At 44.8% G+C, this 23,771-nt stretch overlaps 2 protein-coding genes across 8 annotated transcripts in view; one reads left to right on the forward strand and one right to left on the reverse strand.

Annotated features, from left to right (window-relative positions):
• Nucleotides 1–1,722: 1,722 nt before the first annotated feature.
• AHSA2P (activator of HSP90 ATPase homolog 2) lies at nucleotides 1,723–12,063 on the forward strand. 2 transcript variants are annotated; one of them, XM_073023030.1, is made up of 7 exons: nucleotides 1,723–2,144; nucleotides 3,558–3,748; nucleotides 9,266–9,354; nucleotides 10,048–10,164; nucleotides 10,527–10,628; nucleotides 10,998–11,049; nucleotides 11,170–12,063. In XM_073023030.1, the coding sequence occupies exons 1-7, from the start codon at nucleotides 2,065–2,067 to the stop codon at nucleotides 11,340–11,342; spliced, it is 804 nt and encodes a 267-aa protein (XP_072879131.1). In that variant the 5' UTR covers nucleotides 1,723–2,064; the 3' UTR covers nucleotides 11,343–12,063. The 2 variants fall into 2 exon arrangements, with proteins under 2 accessions (XP_072879131.1, XP_072879132.1); XM_073023031.1 differs by lacking the exon at nucleotides 1,723–2,144 and adding an exon at nucleotides 2,263–2,342.
• USP34 (ubiquitin specific peptidase 34) overlaps nucleotides 11,983–23,771 on the reverse strand; it is a 285,331-nt gene continuing 273,542 nt past the window's right edge. For all 6 annotated transcript variants that reach the window (XM_007970503.3, XM_073023027.1, XM_007970505.3 and 3 more), the window contains 5 exons: nucleotides 17,381–17,460; nucleotides 14,981–15,121; nucleotides 14,735–14,878; nucleotides 13,414–13,573; nucleotides 11,983–13,214 (listed from right to left, as the gene is read on the reverse strand). In XM_007970503.3, coding sequence (XP_007968694.3) covers nucleotides 12,607–13,214; nucleotides 13,414–13,573; nucleotides 14,735–14,878; nucleotides 14,981–15,121; nucleotides 17,381–17,460 — 1,133 coding nt within the window. In that variant the 3' untranslated portion in view covers nucleotides 11,983–12,606. The remainder of the gene's footprint in view (nucleotides 13,215–13,413; nucleotides 13,574–14,734; nucleotides 14,879–14,980; nucleotides 15,122–17,380; nucleotides 17,461–23,771) is intronic.

The following is a 23,771-nucleotide window of genomic DNA, read 5'->3' on the forward strand; positions in this document are numbered from 1 at the left end:
GCCCTATCGTTCACTGAAACTGCTCTCTGCAAAGGGTCCAAGGACCTTCTTTGTTGTTACACCCAATACCTATCTCTATATATCTTTATCATCCGACTCGTACTTTTCCACACTTGATGCCAATGGCCACTGCCTCTACCGTGTACCCTGGGTCCCTGATTAAATGCTTCTGTGATTGCCTTCCTCCTTCTTAGTCGCTCTTTGCAGGCCCCGTCTTCCCTGCCTACCTCTTACCTGCTGATTTTTTCCAGAGTTATAGCCCAAGCCTCATTCCAGCCTCTTTCCATTCTAGTCTCTGAGGGCACAGCTACTAACCAAGCTGCAAGTCTCAGTCGCTGAACAAAACGTTTTTCTCTGCTGCACCCCCGTGTCTGACGCACTCAGATTCCACTTCTGAACACCTCTCATCCCTGAATATTTGTCACCCCTTCTCCACCCTGACAAGTCCCCCTCCTTCCAGTTTCCATCTTACTCCTATCCATTGTCCAAAAGTCCGTAAGAATGATTTTTTTTTTTTTTTTTTTTTGGTGACAGAGTCTCGCTCTGTTTCCCAGGCTGGAGTGCAGTGGCGCGATCTCGGCTCCCGGGTTCACGCCATTCTCCTGTGTCAGCCTCCCGAGTAGCTGGGACTACAGGCGCCCGCCACCACGCCCGGCTAATTTTTTTGTATTTTTAGTAGAGACGGAGTTTCACGGTGTTAGACATGATGGTCTCCATCTCCTGACCTCGTGATCCGCTCGCCTTGGCCTTCCAAAGTGCTGGGATTACAGGCGTGAGCCACCGCGCCCGGCCAAGACTGATTTTTCTAGAACATATTTGACCGTGTCATTTCTCCATTTAGGTTGCCTCAGTGGTTGCCCATTGCCTGTACGACCAAGTGCAAGCTCCTTAGCAGGGGAAACGAGGCATCTTATGATCAGGCAACCCCACCCCGCTGCTCCTTCATGTGACTCTGTTATAGCTGCTTTAGTGAAGTGTGAAAGGTGAAATCAAAACGTCTTTTTGTTTTGAGGTCAAAACGCCTTGAAGCAGTATGTTTACATGACTGTTGTAGCTTTCTGGAAGATAATGTTGGAACGTGGTTGGAACGTGGTAGCTCCGGTAGTCAAATAGAGAAAATGTCTGCACTCGTGAGCGTTATTTCGTGGACTACCGCAGGCAAAGGACAGGTCGGCACAGGGGAAGAGAACAGCCAGCTGCTTCCACCCTTTCACTGTCCTACCCATTTCTGTGCTAACTACCCATGTAGTTAGCAGAGAACACCCCAGTAACATTGTCCAAATAGTTCGGGCAAAGTTTTTGCTAGAAGTCGAAAATTCGTGAAAGGAATCAATACTCCAAGATAAAGTGCATCAGTTTGCAGTAATATGCGTTTGCAATCACATTCTTTGGTTCTCTCTAAAGGGCTGTTACGTGAATAAAACGGAAATACTCCTGCAGTAACATGGGACTAGTTGGAAAGGTGCTGGGAATGCGGGAGGGAGAGAAACCGCGTCGCGGAGAACGCCGCAGCGCAGCTACTGCGCGCGAACTCGCTCTCAGGCGAAAACCGCAAACGGTGTGACGGGAGCACGTTGTGGCCCCAAAGGCTGGTCTCACAGCGACCTGGGCGTTCAAGGTCGTGTCCTCGAGGGCCAGGGAGCCTGCCGAGGCCACCGCACGGCCATCTCGCGTCTGCACCGCCGGTTGGGCTCTCAGGCACCCGCTACTCAGAGCCCCGTTATCCGGCGCCGGGAACCACGAGCCAGCCAGCACCGCGGGTCCTGCAGCGGCCTCCGCCCTTCGCAGGCGGCCCAGGCAGCCCCGTCTCGCCCCAGCGTTAGGAGACGCGCAGCGGAACCGCGGCGGTCCTAGCCCCTCCCCGCCTCCGCATCCCCGTACGACCCGCCTCTCAGATCCCGGCCGGGGCTCCCGGGCGCGCCGCGGCGGGGCGGGGCCTTCTGGCAGTTACTGGGCGCTGCGAACGCGCCGCTCCGGAGCTCGGCGGCCAGAAACGCCGGCTTCGGAGCCGCAGCGCTTTGGCCTCTCCGTGTTTTCCGTCCAGTCTGCGCCGCCCGCGCCGCCATGGCCAAGTGGGGCCAGGGGGACCTGCGCTGGATCGTGGAGGAGCGGGAGGACGGGACCAACGTGAACAACTGGCATTGGTGCGGCCGGCGGGGTGGCGCGACCGGCGGCGGCCTCCTTCCGGGATCTGGGGAGGGCCGGCCCGCGGGAGCTGGGACTGCGCTGGGGTCTGTGCGGGGCCGCAGGGTCGCGGGGGTGAGGGGACTAGGGGGCCACGCCCCCCCCTCAGCTGCTGGACGCAGGTTTCGGCCTCCGCCTGGGCTCGGGAGCGTCCTTGGGTACGGAGACCGGCGAGGGCGGGTTGCAGCTGCCTCTTTTTGAAAGTTGGGTTGGGCCCCATGAGTGACTTCCGACAGACCTTTCCACTCCCACCGTCTGTGGTCTTAGGGCCTTCCCTTCTCCTCCCGCCCCACTCCTCTGGATGTTTCGGGGAGTTCGAAGGGAGCTGGATTGAGAGAGTGTGTTAGGGGCGGGGGCGGGGGCATGGAACGTAGTGGAAAGAGCAGAAATTTGGGTCTCAGTTCGCGCCCACCCCGCAGGCGTCCCCCGCCAGCCGGGCCTACTGTGAGTGAGACAAGCTCCCCATACTTCGCGCGCCTCACCTGGCGCGTGGAGCGAGGTCGGCCGCCCTCTGCTGCAGAACCTCCGGAAGGGGTGTCCTCTGCCCTGCGCCCCTGGCCGGGGCTGTGGTCCCTCCAGGCCGTCAAGGGGATGCTGAGGCCGGTCCCCAGGGGAACATGACTTGGCTGGTCCGGAGGAGCCATGAGGGCATGGGCAATCTTGGCTCACGCAATCTCCGCTTCCCGGGTCAAGCGAGTCTCCTGCCTCAGCCTCATGAGTAGCTGGGACTACAGGCGTGAGCCACCACGCCAGTCTGATGTTTGTATTTTTAGTAGAGACGGGGTTTCACCATGTTGGTCAGGCTGGTCTCGAACTCCAGACCTCGTGATCCGCCCGCCTCGGCCTCCCAAAGTGCTGGGATTACAGGCGTGAGCTACGGCGCCCGGCCAAGAACTGACTTTCTAGTGTCCTGGCTTTGGCCCGATGGACACGTCAGTCCTCTCAGCTGGTTTCTGTCCCGTAAAGGGAGACTATTACTTGGGAAGATTACATTAGACGATGTGTATGTGAAGAAACTTGATAGCTGGTATTGTCATGATTCTGATTATTTCACTACTGCTACTTTCCATGTGGCCCAGGCTTTGTCTGTCTATTTCCAGTGGGCGAGCTAGCTAGACCCTTCTCCCCTAAATAAGCCAGTGTTTTTAAGACAGAATACTACTTGCGTAGTGGAGAATAATATCTTAAAGAACTGAGCAGAATGAAAATAATTTGGTAGAAAGCAGGTTTGAGGAGCACGTTGGAGTTTGGCAGGTCTCGAGGCTGCTTGAGAGGACTTGGGCTGATCTGGGCTGGGCTTAGACGTGACGCTGGCACCCAGGCAGGTGGATCCTAGCTGGGGCTTCCATTCACGACTTTCTGGTCCCTGGCAGGACAGAGCGGGATGCCACCAGCTGGTCCAAAGGGAAGTTCCAGGAGCTCCTGGTGGGCATCGTTGTGGAGAATGACGTTGGTCGCGGCGAGATCAGCGAGTTGAAGCAGGTGGAAGGGGAGGCTTCGTGCAGTAGTCGCAAAGGAAAGCTGATTTTCTTCTATGAGTGGTACATCAAACTGGGCTGGAAAGGTAACGGGGGCCTCAGGGTACTAGCGGGGCTGGGGACAAAGTGCGTTCATCATTCAGTGAATGTTTTTACAGCTCCTGCTATGGGCCTGGCACTGACTGGCTCCTGAATCAGCGTTAGTAGTTCTTGACATTCTGGCCACACTTCAGTTCCATGGTCCAAGAAGGGTGGGGGTTTCCCTTCTCGGAGCACTTGCAGCTGCTTAGAGTTCATTGCTGTCAGCTGGGCCCTCTTCTACCAGGCACTTGTGAACAGGAGTCTCTGGGCGTTGCTGCCTGAAGCACTCTTCCTCCAGGTAGCTGCCTGCCTCCTTCAGGTCTTTGTCCTGAGTGAAGCCATCTCTCTGCATGCTTGGAAACCCCTGCCTTGTGCCATCTTTCTTCCCTACTTTATTTTTCCCCAAGGCACTGAAACTTGCTTTACAAAAATAGTTTGCTTTCTGTCCTGCTCCATCTTCCTGTCATTCATTAGTGCGGGGATTTTTTTTTTAAACGGCTTTATTGAGACATAATTCACTCATTTAGTGTGTATAATTCATTGGTTTTCAGTATAGTCACAGAGTTGTGCAGCCATCACTACAATCAATTTGGGAACATTTAACCACCCCAAAACAAAACCCTGGACCCATGAGCAGTCACTCTTGTTGCCCTCCTCTTCCCCAGCCCCTGGCATCCACTCCCCCATTTTCTCTGGATTGGCCTCTGGACATTTCACATACATGAATCATGCAGGATGTGTTTTTTGGTGTCTGCCTTCTTTTGCTTCATAATGTGTTCAAGGGTCGTCTGTATTGTGGCAGGTAGCAGCACTTTATTCTTTTTTATAGATGATGAATATTCCATGGGTGCATATACCGCATTTTGTTTCTCCATTTATCAGTTGCTGGGCATTTCGGGTGTGTCCACTTTTGGGGTCTGTGGGTTCAGTTCTTCAGTGGTGCCTCGATCCTGGCTGGACAGACAGTGTGTGTGCACTCAGTCCTTGTTGAGGGAGCCAAGGCTGTGGAGATGCAGGGAAGGGAAGAGGAGGAGTTAGGGTTTGCGCCTCAGTCCGGGAGTCAGCTTCTATCTGGAGTTTGTGTCCCAGAGTAGTCCAGTGAGTTGGCCTCGAGCCTCTGCCCTGCTGGCTGCCTTTCTAGCAGACGAGGGTGTTCAGCCCCTCCCCACCGCCTCAGAACAGGACCCTCTGGCTGGGAGTTTGCCTCTCTTGCAACCCCCCGGTGTCTGCTGCTGGCTGGATCATAGCAGTGTGGCTCCCTGCCTGCTCCCCCAGCACTGGGCCCTAGGGCCCGAGGAACCTTGTGGGCCTTGTGTCTTTTCCGTCTCCCTTGGCTTCTTTGCAAGGATGAGACCCAGCCATTGCCAGGCAGCAGCCAGAGGACAGGCTGTGAGGGCTTGTTGTAACGCCTCCAGCTGCTCTCCTCTAGCAGTGAGTCTAGGGTGGCAGCTGGGACCCACTGGGGAGGAGGCAACACTCTAGTCCTGGGAGAAGTCCACCTGCCTGGCATCCCCACACAATGTCCCCAGGCCAGAGCTTCCCTCCGCTCCGTGGTCGGAACACACTGTCCCTTTCTGTCCTTCCATCGCTTTTGTGATGCTTCTCCCCTTCAAGGTACTCCTTTATCCTGCTTTGCCCAGGCAAAGAATACCCTGGGACAAAAAGAGAAATATGGGTACACTTGCCCCACACTCCCCTCAGGACGGCAGGCCGCTGACTCTTCATGCCCTCTCCTTGGTCATGGTCTGCCTGGCCTTTCTTCCGTGGCTGCTCAGGGGGCCCTGGAGTGGTGGAACTCTGTGAGGGCCGCTGGGCTATTCAGTGAGGCAGGACAGTTTTTCATAAAAGCAGTTTTGTTTTTTTTTTTCTTTTCAAGACAAGGCTCACTGCAGCCTTGTCCGCCCAGCAATCCTCCCACCTCAGCCTTCCAAGTAACAGAGACCACAGGTGTGCGGCACCATGCCCAGATAATTTTATTTTGTAGAGATGGTGTCTCCCTGTGTTGCCCAGGATGGTCTTTAAACTCCTGGGCTCAATCCATCCTCCCACCTCAGCCTCTCAAAGTGCTGAGATTATAGGCGTGTGCCACAGTGCCTGGCCCAGTTGTTACTTTTTATTATAATTGAAGAACCCATTTTGCTCATTTTAGGCATCGTTAAAGAATCTGGAGTGAAGCACAAGGGATTGATTGAAATACCCAGTCTTTCTGAGGAAAATTAAGTAGATGACACTGAGGTATGTGATCAAGTTTCTATTTCTTCTGTTCTCTTTTCAGTCAAGCTTCTGCTACAGACATTGGGCATTTCAAATAGTGTTGATCAGACTGTAGTTCCTGTGTGGTAGTTCGGTTGCCTTGTGGAGGGCCTGTTTGCTGAGAAGGATTGCCATACTGTGGGGGCAGCATGTTGTGTGGAGCTGGAGTGGTACAGGAAAGAGAGTAAGCCCCAGGAAGCCCTGAGCTCCCCCAAGGACCAGGCAAGGGGCCTGGGCAGCTGACTGCACCCTTCTTAGCCTCCTCATCTGTGAAAAGGGGTTAATTTCTCTTCCAGGGGTGTTGTCAGGTTAAATGTGACAGTGTGTGCACTGTGAACTGCTCAGGCAGCTTGCATGGCTTGATGAACGTGACTTTCTCTCTCTCCTGCACCTTTGCTGTTTCCCTTTAACAGTGAGAAGTCTCAGCTTTTAGCTGCGAGCTATCCCTTGGTTATGCCTCACGGCTTTTTGTGAACTACCCAGTTAGTACGCGTTGCTTTTGTGGCTCTCCTGGGAGGCAGAGTCGTGTGTAACTCCCACGCTTGGCTTCCAGTTAGTGCCCTCTTCTGGCTGAAAGCTGGGTTTTGGGGGTGAGACCATTTTTACAGCTGCTATATTTTTCACACCAAGATAGTCTGACAAAGGATCTTTTTTGATTTGTGAATGTATTTAACGTGAGGGCTTTCCAAGATAGGCTGACTCCTGCCCAGCAGCATGTCTTCTGGCCCGAAGGTTATACAGTGCCACAGGCCAGGGCTGTCCCAGACCTGTCTTCAGTTATGTGGTTCCTCCACTCAGGGCTTGAGATTCCACTTTGTTATATTCAGATCCATCAGCTGAGAAGTTTTTCAACAGAATGTTTAACTGGTTTTTAAGATTTAATCCCTCAGTGGCATTACAGAACAAACTCTATAGATTCAAACTGGGGCCCAAGATCAGGCCCACCTCAGCTGAAGCATCGAGATGCTAAATTTTTTCAAATCAACACCTCTTTTTCTTCTGGGAATGCTAGAGACTTCCCCAAAGCCCTCTGTTGCTTCCTTATCCCTCGGTCTCCCCCTCCTCCCCTCTCTTCTTCCTTCCCTTTGCCTGTCTTCTACTCTTCTCCCTTTCCCAATTTTGTTCTTTGTCAAAAAAGTATATAGTCCAAGGCTGGGTTATATGGGAACTTGATTTCCCTAATTACGGTGGCTTTGGGTTCTATACCAGCACTGTTCCATGTAAATATAATGCAAGCCACATGTGCAATTTTAAGTTTTACTAGTAGCTGTACTTAAAAAGTTAAAGCTATGGCTGGGCATGGTGACTCACACTTGTGATCCCAGCACTTTGGGAGGCCAAGGTACGAGGCTCACTTGAGCCCAGGAGTTCGAGGCTGCAATGAGCCATGGTCATGCTACTGAACTCCAGTCTAGGCAACAGGGAGACCCTGTCTCTTAAAAAAAAAAATTAGAGCCCGGGTGTAGTGGCAGATGCCTGTAATCCCAGCTGCTTGGGAGGTCGAGGGGAAACATCGTTTGAGCCCAGGAGTTTGGGTCTAGCCTTGGCAACATAACGAGATACAAGCTCTTAAAAAAAAAAAAGATAAACAGGTGAAATTAATTTTAATATATTTTATTTAACCCAGTATATAAAAAAGATTTTAGCATGTAATTAATATAAAAAATATGAGGTATTTTACATTCTTTTTTGGTACTAAGTCTTTGGAGTCTGGCACGTATTATTTCACACAGCACTTCTTGATTCAGGCCAGCCACATTTCAGGTTCTCAGTAGCCACATGTGACTAGTGGCTACCATACCGGACAGTGCATTTCTAGATGCCATGAAAGCCACGGACCACATCAGCAATAGAATTTATATACATACACATGCACAATTTTGTATGCAAATTAAGGGGTTTACATTCTATGAAGTCCATGCAAGATTGGCCCCCAACCCTGTCACGGACCCTGGATTAAAAACCCTTAAAATCCTGCCCTGCACATCTCTTACATCCACTTCTTTCCTTCCTCCACTGCCATAGTTCTCTCATCCATACAGCCCAATGTTGTAAGAATACATCAAACCAGATCTTTCTTTGGTTTGTATTTTTCTGATTTGTAGGTGAACGTGAGTAAAAAGAAAGGAGATGGGGATATACTGAAGGATCTTATGAAAACTGCAGGCACCGCCAAGGTCAGGCAGGCCCTTGGAGATTACCTGAAGGCAGTTAAGATGGGTAAAGAAGGCATCCCTTGTGAATCAGAGGGTCCCTTTTCTATTTACCCGTTATACTCTGCACTGTGGTCAGAGGCTCCAGAAGCAAGTTTATACTTCAGAATAAATTGTAGTCTGGAAGTTGAGAGCTAGTCATGGTTAAGACCATAATTAGTGATCATCACTACTGTACACAGCATGAACCATTTTGCCTACAGAACTGTTAATTGTAGTTTTCTGGAATGAAAATCAGTTGTTTGTGTAATTACTTGTTTAATGTCTGTCTTCCTTGCTAGACTATAAGCTCCATGAGGGCATGGAAGGTGTCTGTCTTGTTCACTGCTGTATCTCCAGCATCTAGCACAATGTCTGGCACATAGTAGGTGCTTAATATATCTTTGTTGGATGAATGAATGAATGGATGAAAGTGACTGCAGGTATTACAGGTGTAGTTGAGAAATACCTAGATAATATCAACATTGCATGGAAATGTGGTTATTGTCGTCTTCCCTAAATTAGAGAAGTGACCCAGGCAAGATGGCCAGCAGTGCCTGTATCTCTGTACCTCATTCTTGGACCCTGCTACCTGAGTATCTGGGTGTTGGCATGGATGGGTTTGGGGTTGTCACTTTTCCCATGGGAGTGCACGTGTAGCTGGCTCACAGGCTTGACTACTGTGAAGACAGGCTTTGTGAGGCGGTGGCCACCCTCACATGAGAAATTGTCTGTTTTCACAGTGGGTTAGAGCCACAAAGCTATTAGTAGTTAATCTCATAAAACTTAGCTGTGTGCAAAAGAACTTTGGAAAATTTTGCAGTTTTAGCAAAAACTTGGTAAAAGTGAGGCGTTTGAAAAAAGAAAAGGCTTTTGTTGCTGTGGAACTCACGTTGTTAATCTATCAGTTTTATATGTAAAAACACGGAATGGTCTTGATATTCTCAAAATGTTATAGGAATTATTTTTATAAATATGTTTTATTTTCTTACACGCTGTTTTGGGTTTTCTACCTTACTCTTTGTGCTTAAAAGGAGAAAGGTCTTTATTAAAACCACTTCCCTTATTTCTTTATAGAATTTACAACGGGAATGATTTTACCAGCGAAAGCTATGGCAGCCCAGGAATTGACTGTCAAAAGAAAACCGAGTGAGAATACCCTGCAGGTATGAGCTCTGTTGGCCAAAATGTAGGGAAGGGTTAAAGGAAGTATTTGAGTTAGGGCTCTGAATAACCTTGTGTTGTTGGAGAAATGAGGACGTGAGGGCCTTTTCCACCTTTGGGTCTCCCGTGAGTCCTCTAAGATCTCCCATTTTGTTGTGCAAATGATAAAATGAGACTTTGATTCTTGATGGATTGTTACAGACACACCTTTCTATGAGATATTTGACTCAAGACTCTCCTAAAGGCAGTGTTCTTTGGTAGGCCACAGATTACAAAACCAGATGACTTTCAAGATACACATAGCACAATGAAAGAACCTTCTTTGCTGACTTTGGGAGATTTTTAGATCGGTTCTTGGAATGGGTGTTTTATGTGTAATTGACACCCTTTAGCTTTAGGTGCAGTTGTCTTTCATCTGCTCACGGCTATATCTGGAAATCCAGCTAGGATTAGGGGTATTCAGTTATAACCTGGGAACGGAGCTAAAGAGCTGTAGGAACAGTGAGCTCTGGTTCCAAAGTAAAGACCAAGACTGGTGGTGCTAAAAAGGCTTTTCATGCTGCTTTTGCGTGTGTCTGGAATAGGCAGTATGGAATTTGGGACATTTGCTTTTTTCTTGAGAAGACTTATTTCAATCCAAGCAGCTTTATCTCTTGTTATGCTAAACATTCCCTGGAACTTCTTCCCTTCTCCAGGTTCAGGCCTCATCTCCAGTGGCACTGGGTGTAAGGATTCCCACTGTGGCTCTTCACATGATGGAACTGTTTGACACAACTGTAGAGCAGCTGTATAGCATCTTCACTGTGAAGGATGTGAGTAACTCCCTAAGCTAGCATGTTAAATGCTGACATTGGGAGAAAATACATCACAAAGAACAGGAGCTGGTTTTTGGTTTTCCTTGTGTTTTTGATTGAAGGGATGTGGGATGGTGGTGACAGGAAGTCTGAGCATAGTTTCTGAATAATTGGAGGGGAGATGGGCATTCTTTGGGACTATGTCCATATTACATTGAGTTTTCTCTTCTAGGAAGAGAAAGTTTGTATTTTATTTTCCATAAGTAAAAGCTACATGTTTAGGATTTTTAAACCATAGTAATTGTTATATTTTGTATCTCATAATTACATTAAAATATGTGATAGTGTGTGCTGGAATAACATCTGTTTTATTTGGTTAGTTGGTGCAAAAGTTTTCTAAATCTACTGCTGTATTAGAAGCTGAAAAGGGAGGGAAATTCCAGATGTTTAATGGGAACATCACTGGTGAATATCTAGAATTGGTAAGTAGACTCAAGGTTAAAGAAGATGGGATTAACTCAGTATTACTTTTTATACGTGCTGTTTTTAGCACCAAAATCACTAGGGTCTCTGTTGCCTCACCCTTAATAGCAGCCCTCTGTTCTGGTTACTATTACTGTACTTAAAACAATATTATATATTCCTACTGTTCGTGATGTTACTGCTGTTTTAAGACATTTTGACACTGAAGACAATTATCAGTGGTGCTGATGTATAAACTGGAAGAGGGACCGTATATTGTTCATTGATTCTTCTAGTATTTAGGAGTTTCAGTGAAAGGATTTGTTTTTCTGTGTTGTATTGTGGGGAGTTTTAAAAGATTTTCAGTGGAGTTTCCCCTTTCTTTTCAGTTAACAAATAAGAAGATCGTCATGAAATGGAGATGTAGGAACTGGCCAGAAGGTATGTTACGAATTAGTGCCCTTTATGTTAAAGGCCCCAGAACACTTAAGGCTGGGTTTTTCATATGGATACATTTTCCTTTTCATAATGCAGTAATAAGGTTCCTATTTTTTTTCTTAGAACACTATGCCACGGTTGCACTGAATTTTGTGCCTACTCTAGGGCAAACGGAATTACAATTGGACTGTAAAGGAGTTCCTGTCTGTAAAGAAGAGAACATGAAATTCTGTTGGCAGAAGCAGCATTTTGAAGAAATAAAAGGTTTACTGCAGCTGACCCCCCTAAATGGTTGAAAATTTTGTAAGGCATTACTTTTTGTACGCAGAAGTGTCACATTGACCTCTTCGCTATATACTTTTTTTTTTTAAAAAGGACCATCTTTATTTTATATTGGATGAAATCTGTGAACGTATACACAATTTAAAGCATTGACTCTGTTATAACTAGACACTGCATTGAGTTAAAAGTAGCAAACCTGAAATTAGGTATTAACCTGACCTTCCATAGATACTCTAGAAATAGCTAAGTCCCGAGTGTAGATAGTTGGTTTCCCAAACTGAAGCTTGTCCTACAGCAAGCTTGCTTGCAGCTGTACTTTTAGTTCAAGATGACAAAAAATAAATGGCAGGTTGACACTGTTCCTTTATTTTACTTAGGGTTTTTAAGGTGTATATATCTTAAGGTAGTAAAACAGTGGTATATTGCATTCAAAGCATGTTGATGGGCAAATTGGCTGTGTTTTGCTCCACTTCTTCCTGCTGTGGTTTTGCACTTTGGGGTGGAGAGGACTGAGAAGTCTGTGGGGACACACTGATTTTGTAGACTGCTGGTAACACTTCCAGTGAAACAGCATATAATGGATAAGTGTTTCCCCTCGTTCACGGTTTTTCACTACTTTCACCTGAGAAGACTGAAGCAACGTATGTAAACAAATGAAAAATCATCACAATCAGTTTAATTAAGTGCACAGAATAGCAATCAGTCATGTCAATAAAAATAAAACAATTATTTTTACATCAAGTGTGCTTTATTTCCTCCACAGGTATTCTGTTAAATAAAGCACCATTTATATACTGCCAGGCCACAGCTAAAGAGGATTCTTTACAGAATCAAATTTCTTGTGGTTGTTCCGTATACAAGTAAACTTAATTTTGATAATAAGAACCACAGCGATCGGAGGCAATCTGCCTCTATAAGGTACAAAACTGGCACAGAGGACACCATATTATACACAGTAAAAATGCTGTAAGTTTAAATTACATCGTACAGGGCTAGGGAACCCTGTTCTTCCCAGACAGCCATATTAAATGAAAGCCACTACAGTGAACTCTTAATTACATAAAACATATCCATTATCTGATTGCCCTTTAGGAAGTATACTGAAGATGCAAGTTTTTTTCATCTGGAGTTCTGCCTGACCAAGAATTAAGCCTATAAATCTATCTTGCCATTCAAGCAGAGAGCACTAGACAAACTGAAGCACAAAAACAAATAAGCAAAACTTATACAAACAGCATGGGGGTGAGGGACTTAAAAGTAGACATGCTACACCTAATGTCAAGAAGCAGCTTGGTTTCCTTTGCCAGATATCCTTGTGACCACATGGATTGTAGATTCAATGGTCCTACACAGGGTATCTAAAATGTCATGTTGCTGCATATGACTAAAGAGTCCTCTGGAATGGCCACAACTGAGAGACAAAGCAACCTCGGGGTCCTGGGAGGGCAAAGGTTGGCCATCACAGCTTCTCAAGTCAGCTAAGTCAGACAGAACTGCAGAGATAGAAGTAGAAGGGAACTCAGATTCTTCCTCAGCTAGGGTAGAATCCTTGGAACAGTGGAGGTCTTTAAATTCTTTACAATCGTCATATCTACCATTGCTGGACTGTTCTTCTGTGTGCTGTGACCTGATATTTGACATGTCTTCTGAAAACGAAGATGGAACTTCCATTCGATATTCTTTAACAGAACTATTTTCGGGGGAAGGAAGATCTTGCTCAGTTCCTGGATCAATAATTGAGGAGTCTCTGGTCTCATTGTCAGAAGTGCTCGTTGGGGTCAGGACCTCCCGGGTTTCTGTTTTCATGTCACTGATGCAGCTGTCTACAGTGTGCTCCTCATCACTGCTAACACGCCTTCTTTTAACGGGAGTTGCTCCTTCATCATCTGTGAAAACATACGCCAAAACGGAAACTTCTCTGAAAGTCATTAAGATCACATGGGGGATGTGGGAAGTTAATTTTGTTTCTAGCATTTATATTTAGGAGGTTCAGCTGAACATACAACTATTAAACCAGCTACACCAAGTGTATTACTCCCTCCTCCCACCCTAAAAGTAATAATGATAGTAGTCCATAAAGCTAACCTTTAGTTTTTCTTTCTTTGGCTTCTTGCTCTTGGAGTGAGTTTCTCTGTTGCAGACAAGTCCTGCATTTGCTTAAAAGCTCTTGCAGAGTTGGAATCAGAGCTGGGTTTAACTGTTTGGGAGTGTGTACTGACAGGAGCAAAGCAAGTGCCCTCAGGTCCTACAAAAACCCAGATAGGAACATTTCAAATTCTAAAGCCAATACTTTGATGCAGTTGTTTATAGTTAATTGCAGATGTTTATTTTCCCAGGAATCCATTCTTTCCTAAGAATACTCTGGTTTCTCTGGGATTCTTAGAATGATAAAACCAGAAAGCCAGTGTTAGGATACTACAGCATTTCATTAGTTTTTTGTTGTTGTTGTTTTGAGGTAGTGTCTTGTTCTATGGCAAGGCTGGAGTGCAGTGGTGTAATCTCAGCTCGCTGCAACCTCCACCTCCGGGTTCAAGCGATTCCCCTCCCTCAGCCTCCTGAGTAGCTGGGACTACAGGCGCCTGCCACCACACCTGGCTTAATTTTTTGTATTTTAGTAGAGACGGGGTTTCACCATGTTGGTCAGGATGGTCTCCATCTTCTGACCTCCTTATCTACTGGCCTCGGCCTCCCAAAATGCTGGGATTGCAGGCGTGAGCCACTGCCCGGCCTCATTAGTTCTTAAAGTCACTAATAGCATTATTTTATGCCCACAAACAAGTAAGTCAGACCAAAGACAAATAGTGTTTTCTGAAAATGGAAAAGGAAATACAAGAATTTCAAAAACAAACCTTGAAATCATAGTTTCTCAAGTTAAATTCTGATGTCACAAATAGTAAGGTCTTGCTTACTGAGCTCTGTCATCTGTTCTGGCTTTTCTGCTATTGTGATTTGGGAGGCTGCTGCTCAACATTCTAGCCTATTTCCAGGGTGTTCCATTATTCTAGGACATGGCTGTCATGGGAGTCTGCACAAGGCAACTAATGCTCTAGATTTAACTGCCTTTTTAAATCAGTAGATCATTGTTTCAGTTACTTCGCAGCCATAGGCAGTAATAGAAACATCACAAGTAATGTTTCCAAAAATATACTCAAGTAGAGAGAAGACCACTAAGACGTTCCCTTTATTACCCTTAGCATTTAATGATACCAGCTTGTAGCTTCCAAGGTGATGGAGTGTGCTGTGTACATACAAGGCATTGTGAACGCGTAATTAAAATTTGTTTTTTGTCGTACATGGCTTAGAGTTCGAATCAGTAAAAGTTACGAGAGCAAAATACGAAGGCCACATAGTTAACTGAAGGACAGTTTAGAAGTGTGTGCCGCCGCCGCCTCTGCATAGTTCTTACCCCATTTAAAGAAGCACTTGCTTTGGAAATTTCAGCTCGGTTGGAGAAATCAGACTGTAGGTTCTGATACTGACTTATCAAGTTTGTAATAAGAGTGCTGATCAAATTGGCACAGTTTGCTTCAGAAAACACTTGACTTTGAACCTGAAAAAGATGATTTTTAAAAATCTCCAAAAGACCAGCATAATGAAAACACAAGCTTAACTAATTGGAAATGACACACTGAGTTTCCAGAGTACTACATACCTTTAGAAGGAAATGTGTCATGAACGTGTAGACAATGTTGTTGTTTAAAAAAGTTCTTTCATCCATTAGGATACATTTAATATATTCTGCGAAAACAGGATCTTCACACAAAAGCTTGATGCAATTTTTTGACATAGCAGACTAAAGTGGGGAGAAGAAGCACTTATGGTTGAACACGGAAATAACTGGGGCTTAAACACTTGTGTATGACGGAATCTGAAGCCATTGAAAATCCTACATGAAAAGCCATGTCTAACTCGCCTATTGATTTTTTAGTTAACAGCAACTATTTTTCATACAGTAAAATGTTACTAATTTGGACTATGGGAGTGCTGGGGGAAAGACACTGATGCCAAAACTGAACAAATGTTGTAAAAGAAATGCAGGTTTATTATCCAGCACTGAGAGAGTTAACAAGGACTGGAAAAATAAACCTAACAAAGAATAGGATGTGAATGTTTTCAAGGGCCAAATTAATGTATTTATAGGTAACCAGACCGTATGTTGTGAAAAGACACATTTTAAGAATCAAAATCAATTATCCAAAATGTTTTAAACTTTACTGTATATTCTCATTAGCAACAGTAATTTTGTAAATACCTTCTCCCCCCATAAACACTACAAAGATAAACAATAAGCCTTCTTTCCTAATTATCTCACACAGAATCAGTGGTCCCAATATATGGAAATTTTACTAAAATTTGGTTTTCCTGTTTTCAAATAGTCATGGCTCTTAAACACAAGTAGTATGTCTTTAAGCAGATATACTCCGTAGATTTAAATGTGTATTTTAATAATAGATCATTTATTTATATGGAAAAAAGCAATATTTTAAATAGGACAAAATTTAGATAATATGTATATATGCATATGTGTATATTTTATTAGAGTAAGCAGCTGTCATAAGTAAATTACTCAAGGTCAGTCAAGAAATTAGGATTCAAGTAGGACCAAGACCCAGGTCTTGAGATCCTTAACACTAAGAAAAATCTGCCTTGGTCTACCAGTCATAGCCTCTGCCTATGTTTCTTGCTCAGGATGGCTGCTTCTGTAAGACTGGAAGCTTTGGAGGCCTTATATGGTTCAGCTTTGTTTTAAGGGAAATTCGGGGGCACAGGGAGTTCTGTCTGTGAAAGAAGTCAAGTGAAGGGAGTCCTGCGGTGCAGAAGTAGAGAAGGCAATAGGGAGCAATAGGTAGTGGGAGAGTACAGAAACCAAGACACTACCCAAATCAGGAAGAATGAAAAAGAGCAGCAGTAGCAGTGGAAAGGGAAAATGAGATCTCCAACTGACTGAACACTCAGCTCAAAAATCAACTGATAAACTCATTTTCTGAATGCCTACTAAATGCTAAGTCAAGGGAGCTAAGATCAATGTATACTAGTAGCCTCTGAAAGATTTCTACTGTAGAGAACAAAGTGGCATTTCTTCAGGGAATGGAGTTGACTCTGATAAGGTCTCTACACTTGAGCTCTGTTTGGGAAAAGCAGAGAAACAACCAATATGGTACAGGATGACAAACATGTAGGAGAATACAGAGCACACTACAGCCTGGTAGGAGGCTGAACCAGACTCAAAATACTTCAGAAAGCATGATGTGGGTCAAAGTTGAACCTAAGGAAGGTGAATAAATTCATCTCTTCCAATGGGGTAGAGCAGATGCAACCAGGCAGGACAATCACCAGTTTTTTCAGGGACTGACTGAAGGGAGTGGGGATCCTTTATGCCTGATCCAGGGAATGAGCCAAACCTTAGTACCTCCTCCTCTTCCCAATTCTCCCTTTATAACTTAAGCATTATTAATTATTATCAGGTTCTTTCTCCTCTTCCCAATTCTCCCTTTGTAACTTAACAAGCTTTATTTATGCAGCCACTTAATTTTAAGGAGTTGGCTCTTAGACACTTAAGGTAGGAACGGTAATCTTTCTTGTTTTCAAGGTGATTGTTTTAAGAAAACAAGCGCATCAGACCCTTGAAAAACTACAGATCATGAAAAGCTAAAAGACAGACTGCTGACAGGGTTTCCGCTAGAGGTTTTGGAATGGTGGGAAAGAGGAAGAGATAGGGAGGTGAAGGAGAAGAAGTGGCATGTGCCTTTTCCCCACTATCTCCCTGTTTTGGACCCCCCACAACTGTTGATATACATCTATAAATGAGAAATTCAATTATAACCAGCTTACTTAAAATATCCTCTATGATACAAATACAAGTTTAAAAAAAAAATCAAAGGGGACCTAGATGCCCAATATGTAATAGTATTTTCATTCATTCATATTTTACCTATCAAGATTCTAAAACATCCCCACTTTTCAGCAAGTCTTCAATCCATTGTTCCTAAAATTATTGACCACTTGGTCAGATGAGATTAAAGACCAATCATCTAAAACTCATTTTCTTTACCTGAGTCTGGCATAGCTCAGTCCAAAGTTTGGGGAACAGTGCAAGATGAAGTGGCAAACCTTCATAGGCAACTAGGACACCTAATATTTGAAAAGAAATCAGAATAGGTTATAAATTATACTACTGAGATACTCTGCAGGTACAATATTACAGCTATTTCTAGTCATAACTTTGCATATTTTCTACATTTTAAAGAAAGTATGTAAAGGGGAAAAATTCATTCCAATGTTTAGTGAAATATCTTAGAATGTGGTACTTGAATTTATTTATATCCTATACCTCATTCCTGAAGGATATGGGACTTAAATCAACTCTTCTTTTTGAGTATTAGAACTTTATCTGGGAAAAAAAAAAGTTACTGAAGTGGCTCCAAATCTTTCTTGGATTAAGGTACCACTCTGCCTATTAGAAAATTTTCATAGAATGGCTAGACTTCAGGAGAGAGGAGGGGAGAGGTGAAGAAAAAAAAAAAAAAAAAAAGATGTGGAGAATTAAACATATCTTTCCTCTTTTACCTTCTTTTCTTCAAAGATAGAATGACCTTTGTGGTACATTTAAGTCAACGCTGCCCTGAGCACCAGTTTCTTGGCTTGTTCTTCTGAGGATCTTCTGAGTGGACCGCATCTGGCACTATGTCAGAGAGTGCTATTTGGAACCTCTATGAATTTACCTCTCCACTTCTTGACTATTCCAGATGTAAAATATGTCACTAAGAGATGTGTGCCCCTATCCTCTGTCATCCTATCTCTCAAAGTATAGAAGCTTCATTACCACAGTCTTAAATGAATTTCTCATCTTCCACATCCCCCAGGGTCCCCAGGGCAAGTATAATCATGGAGAAGAAGAAATATAACACAGACCATCCTCCTCCAGTTAAGACTGTAAGTTAGACCAGGAGTCAGCAAACTTGTTCTGGGAAGGGCCAAATAGTATGTGAGGCTTTGTGGCCATGCTCTGTTACCACAGCTCAACCCTGCTGAGGCAGTGTGAAGGCAGCCTTAGATAAGAGTAAGGAAATGGGTGTGGCTGTCTTTCAGTAAAACTTTACGAACACTGAAATTGGAATCATAATTTTCATATATCAGAAAATATAATTCTGTATTTTTAAAAAATTTAAAAATATGAAAACTATTCTTAGCTAGCAGGCCATGGTTATACAAAAACAGGCAGCACGTGGGTTGTAATTTGCCAAACCCTGGGTTAGACCAAGGACTTGAGAACATCTTACACATGTAAGTCAGGTCACTCACTCAGCCTTACCAAGGATGCCTAAGATCCCTTCCACAGGTAAGCCAATTTATTTTCCTGTCAAGATGAGTCCCTTTGGATGCAAGACGCAAGGAAATGCTACTTCCCCTTTATCCTAACCTAATCTGGTTGGTATTTGGCAGCATATACCCACCATAGTATCACAATACACGTAAGTAAACAAGGACATGTCATCACATCTGTGGCTACAGGGAAGAGAGTTCCTACGTTCCCATGTTCCTGTATCCTAATTACTCATCAAAGTAGAGGAGGGGTTAGCAAACTATGGCCCTCAGGCCAAATCTGACCCATACCCTGTTTTTATATGGACTTGTGAGCTAAGAATGGCTTTTTCTTTGAGACAGCGTCTTCACTCTTTTGCCCAGGTTGGAGTGCAGTGGCGTGATCACAGATCAGGCGCAGCCTCGAACTCCTGTGCTCAAGTGATCCGCACACCTTAGCCTCTGTAATAGCTAAGACTACAGGCCCGCACAACTTTCTTAAAAAAATGTTTTGGGGTCAGGCACGGTGACTCACGCCTGTAATCCCAGCACTTTGGGAGGCCGAGGTGGGTGGATCACCTGAGGTCAGGAGTTCGTGACCAGCCTGACCAACATGGAGAAACCCTGTCTCTACTAAAAATACAAAATTAGCGGGGCATGGTGGCGCATCCCAGTAATCCCAGCTACTCGGGAGGCTGAGGCAGGAGAACTGCTTGAACCTTGGAGGTTGGAGGTTGTGGTGAGCCAAGATCATGCCATTGCACTCCACCCTGGGCAACAAGAGTGAAACTCTGTCTCAAAAAAAAAAAAAAAACTTTTGGGCCAGGCATGGTGACTCACACTGGTAATCCTGGCACTTTGGGAGGCCGAGGCAGGAGAATAATGAAACCCTGTCTCTACTAAAAATACAAAAATTCACTGGGTATGGTGGCACACACCTCTAATCCCAGCTATTCGGAAGGCTGAGGCAGAAGAATTGCTTGAACCCAGAAGGCAGAGGTTGCAGTGAGCCGAGATCGCGCAACTGCACTCCAGCCTGGGTGACAGAGCAAACTCTCTCAAAAAGTTTTACAGAAATGGGGTCTTGCCATGTTGCCCAGGCCAGTCTCAAACTCCTGGCATAACTGATCCTCTTGCACTGGACTTTGAAAGTGCTGGGAAAGGCCGGGCGTGGTGGCTCAAGCCTGTAATCCCAGCACTTTGGGAGGCCAAGACGGGCGGATCACGAGGTCAGGAGATCGAGACCATCCTGGCTAACACGGTGAAACCCCGTCTCTACTAAAAAATACAAAAAACTAGCTGGGCGTGGTGGCGGGCACCTGTAGTCCCAGTTACTCGGGAGGCTGAGGCAGGAGAATGGCATAAACTCGGGAGGCAGAGCTTGCAGTGAGCTGAGATCCGGCCACTGCACTCCAGCCTGGGTGACAGAGCAAGACTCCCGTCTCAGAAAAAAAAAGAAAGTGCTGGGAGTACAGGTGTGGGCCATCATGTCCGGCTGGCTTTTATATTTTTAAAGGTTTAAAAAAAAAAAATCAGCCAGGTTGGGCACGGTGGCTCACACCTGTAATCTCAGCACTTTGGGAGGCCAAGACAGGTGGATCATGAGGTCAGGAGTTCGAGACCAGCCTGACCAACATGGTGAAACCCTGTCTCTACTAAAAATACAAAAATTAGCCAGGCGTGGTGGCATGTGCCTATAATCCCAGCTACTCAGGAGGCTGAGGCAGGAAAATCACTTGAACCTGGGAGACAGAAGTTGCAGTGAGACGAGATTGTGCCATTGCACTCTAGCCTGGGCAACAGAGCAAGACTCTGTCTCAAACAAAACAAAAAAAAATTAGCCAAACAAAAAATAGTATGTGACAGAGACTTGTGGCCTGTGGAAGTCTAAAATATTTAGTGTCTACTCTTTGCAAAGAGTCTGCTAACCTGCTAACCTCTGAACTAGAGACTGCTTTGACATTAACCCTCTTATGAGCAAGCAGACTGTATACTGTAATTTCTCTAGTCATTTCTCCCCTATTATCCCCCCAAAGTAAAATAATCTTCAATTTTTTTTTTCTTTTTTTGAGACAAGGTCTGGCTCTTATCACCCAGGCTGGAGGACAACTGGCATGATCTTGGCTCACTGCAACCTCTGCCTCCTGGGCTCAAGCCATCCATGGTTAATTTTTGTATTTTTTGTAGACATGAGGTTTCACCATGTTGCCCAGGCTGATCTTCAATTCGTGAGCTCAAGTGATCCGCTTGCCTTGGCCTCCCAAAGTGCTGGGATTGATGGGTATGAGCCACTGCACCCAGTCCTAAACAATTTTTTTTTTTTTTTTTTTTTAAGGCAGTTTCACTCTGTTGCCCAAGGCATGTTGCAGTGGCATCATCTTGGCTCACTGCAGCCTCGACCTTCCCAGGCTCAGCTGATTCTCCCACCTCAGCCTCTCGAGTAGCTGAGACTACTGGTGTGTGCCTCCAACGCCCAGCTTATTTTTCTATTTTTTGTAGAGACAGGGTTCTGCCATGTTGCCCAGTCTGCTCTTGAACTCCTAGGCTCAAGTGATCCGGCTGCCTCAGTTTTACAGAGTGCTGGGATTACAGGTGTGAGTCATCACATCCAGCTAAATATAAAAGCAATCTCTGTACCTATTTTCCACAACTACCAAAAAGCCAGCACTACTACGACAAACAAAAAATACCATGGAGGCCTTTTATGATCTCTAATCACTTTGAAGTAGCATTCTGTTATAAGTATCTCTATTTTACAAGTAAAGATGGAAACAGACCAGGCATGGTGGCTCATGCCTATAATCCCCGGACTTTGGGAGGCCAAGGTTGGCGGATCACTTGCAGTTAGGAATTCGAGACCAGCCTGGCCAACATAGTGAAACCCCGACTCTATTAAAAAACAAACAAACAAACAAAAATTAGTTGGGCATGTAATCCAAGCTACTCAGGAGGCGGAGGCAGGAGAAATCACTTGAACCCTGGAGGCAGAGGTTGCAGTGAGCCGAGATCGTGCCACTGTACTACAGCCTGGGGGACAGAGCGAGACTTTGTCTCAAAACAACAACAATTAAAGAAAGAAATAAACATTTTCTAGGTATGTCAGATCATTACATTAAATTTTCTCATCAATTTTGAGAGCCTTTTTTAAATCCTAATTTTGTACTTCTTTTGGATGAGGAAATTAGGCAGGCTCAGAGATTATATAATCCTCTCAAATTCATTCCAAAGTCAGTATTGATATAGTTCAGACTGTAGTCTACCCTAGATTTATTTGATTCTAAAGCCCATAAGCTTTTCAACGTTTTCCGCAACTTTAGTCCATTTGTTAGCATTTTCATGATTTTCTTCACATCTGCCATCACCTATACTATTTAGTTAATACTTTCTCTCTTTTGAGACAGGATTTTGCTTTGTTGCCCAGACTGTAGTTCAGTGGTCCAATCATAGCTCATTGTAACCTTGAACTCCTGGGCTCAAGTGATCCTCCTGCCTCAGCCTCTTGAGTAGCTACGACTACAGGTGCATGCCACCAAGCCTGCCTTTTTTTTTTTTTTTTTTTTTTGTAGCAACTGCTGTTGCCCGGTCTGGTCTCCAATCCCTGGCTCAAGCAGTCCTCTGGCCTTGGCCTCCCAAAGTGTTAAGATTACAGGACTGAATCATCACACCCGTCTACTTAATGCTTTTCTTTATATTCACTTACAGAGGCTAATACTACCTAAGCCTTATTTTAGGCAATATAACATCTGGGAAATCGTCAATTTGATGTACTAGTTTGTAACACAGTAAGAACCATATGAACTTACTAATATAAAAATTATTTCCCCTAGACTCACTTGAACAGTTCAGTCAGGAAAACACTATACCACCACCCATGGTGAGCTAAAGACACCTTTCTCAGAGTCCTACCTGTTTCCTCTCAAAACTGCAACACCTTTGGAAGTCCACCCCTTCAGCAACTGAGTTTCAGTTTCTTTCTAGCATCTTCGCAAAGCACTGGGGGTAAGGAGCCCCTTGGTTCAGTGGTTCAAGTTAAAGGCCAATGCCCTCCTATTCCATGCACGCCTCCTCCAATACCTTATGGAGTGTCTCACTAACGGGATGCAAAGCACAGGAAGATGCAATCACCAAAGTTCTCAGGTACACATCTAAGCTTTGCCTCTGTAAACAGGATGGGCACATCTAAAATATCTTGGCTTCTGTACCACTTTCTTCACCCTGTGACTTCAGGTATCCTCAACAAGGTCTGTAACCTGTCCCATCCCCACGCGTGAAGGAATATACAAAACAAAAAACTGTTTCAAGTGTACCCTTTCCTCATTAGTAACAGTGTATACTGTAGAAGCTACTGGATGTGTCACTAAAAAAAAAAAAAAAATCTTTTAAAAACTAGCTGGGTACGGTGGCTCACACCTGTAATCCCAGCACTTTGGGAGGCTGAGATGGGCGGATCACCTGAGGTCAGGAGTTCCAGACCAGCCTGGCCAACATGGCAAAACTCCATCTCTACTAAAAATACAAAAATTAGCTGAGCATGGTGGCGTGTGCCTATAATCCCAGCTACTTGGAAGGCTGAGATGGGAGAATCGCTTGAGCCTGGGAGGCAGAGGTCACAGTAAGCAGAGATTGTGCCACTGCACTCCAGCCGGGGCAAGAGAGTGAGATCCTGTCTCAAAACAAACAAAAACTGCTTTTGTAGGTAAAATGGTATTTTGAATTATTTGTACTTCTATGATTGCTGTGAGGATGAAATATTTCGTATGTATCATACATATATATAAAAAAACATAATCTGAATTGTGTCATGATTCTCTGTCTAGTTTTCTATAGGAGTGTTTAATCCCATCCAAGCATTATCCAGGGGAAGTGGTGGCTTTAGCCACTGGATGAAAGCCCATGACTAATGCTCTACTGTGAGTGATTCATAAGATACTCTAAGGATATGAGACAACTGATTTGTCCAGTTCCCCTTGTTCTGACTTCACACCCACTAATCAACTTACTGTTACCCTGTCTGGCTTCCCACGGAGGTTACTGAAAAAGATTGACGGCCCTATGATGAAATATACAAATCCTGTGCCAGTTCTTCCTTTCTATAAACTGGTAACCAACTTTGGGATTATAAATATGTCTCTTGAATGTAA

Source organism: Chlorocebus sabaeus, chromosome 14, assembly GCF_047675955.1.
Source record: "Chlorocebus sabaeus isolate Y175 chromosome 14, mChlSab1.0.hap1, whole genome shotgun sequence".
Lineage (NCBI taxonomy): Eukaryota > Metazoa > Chordata > Mammalia > Primates > Cercopithecidae > Chlorocebus > Chlorocebus sabaeus.

Coding starts and splice junctions, on each gene's coding strand:
- AHSA2P (XM_073023030.1), top strand. CDS start 2,065: ATGGCCAAGTGGGGCCAGGGGGACCTGCGCTGGATCGTGGAGGAGCGG. Junction 10,629..10,997: donor CTGGTGAATATCTAGAATTG/GTAAGTAGACTC, acceptor CTTTCTTTTCAG/TTAACAAATAAGAAGATCGT. Junction 11,050..11,169: donor ATGTAGGAACTGGCCAGAAG/GTATGTTACGAA, acceptor TTTTTTTCTTAG/AACACTATGCCACGGTTGCA.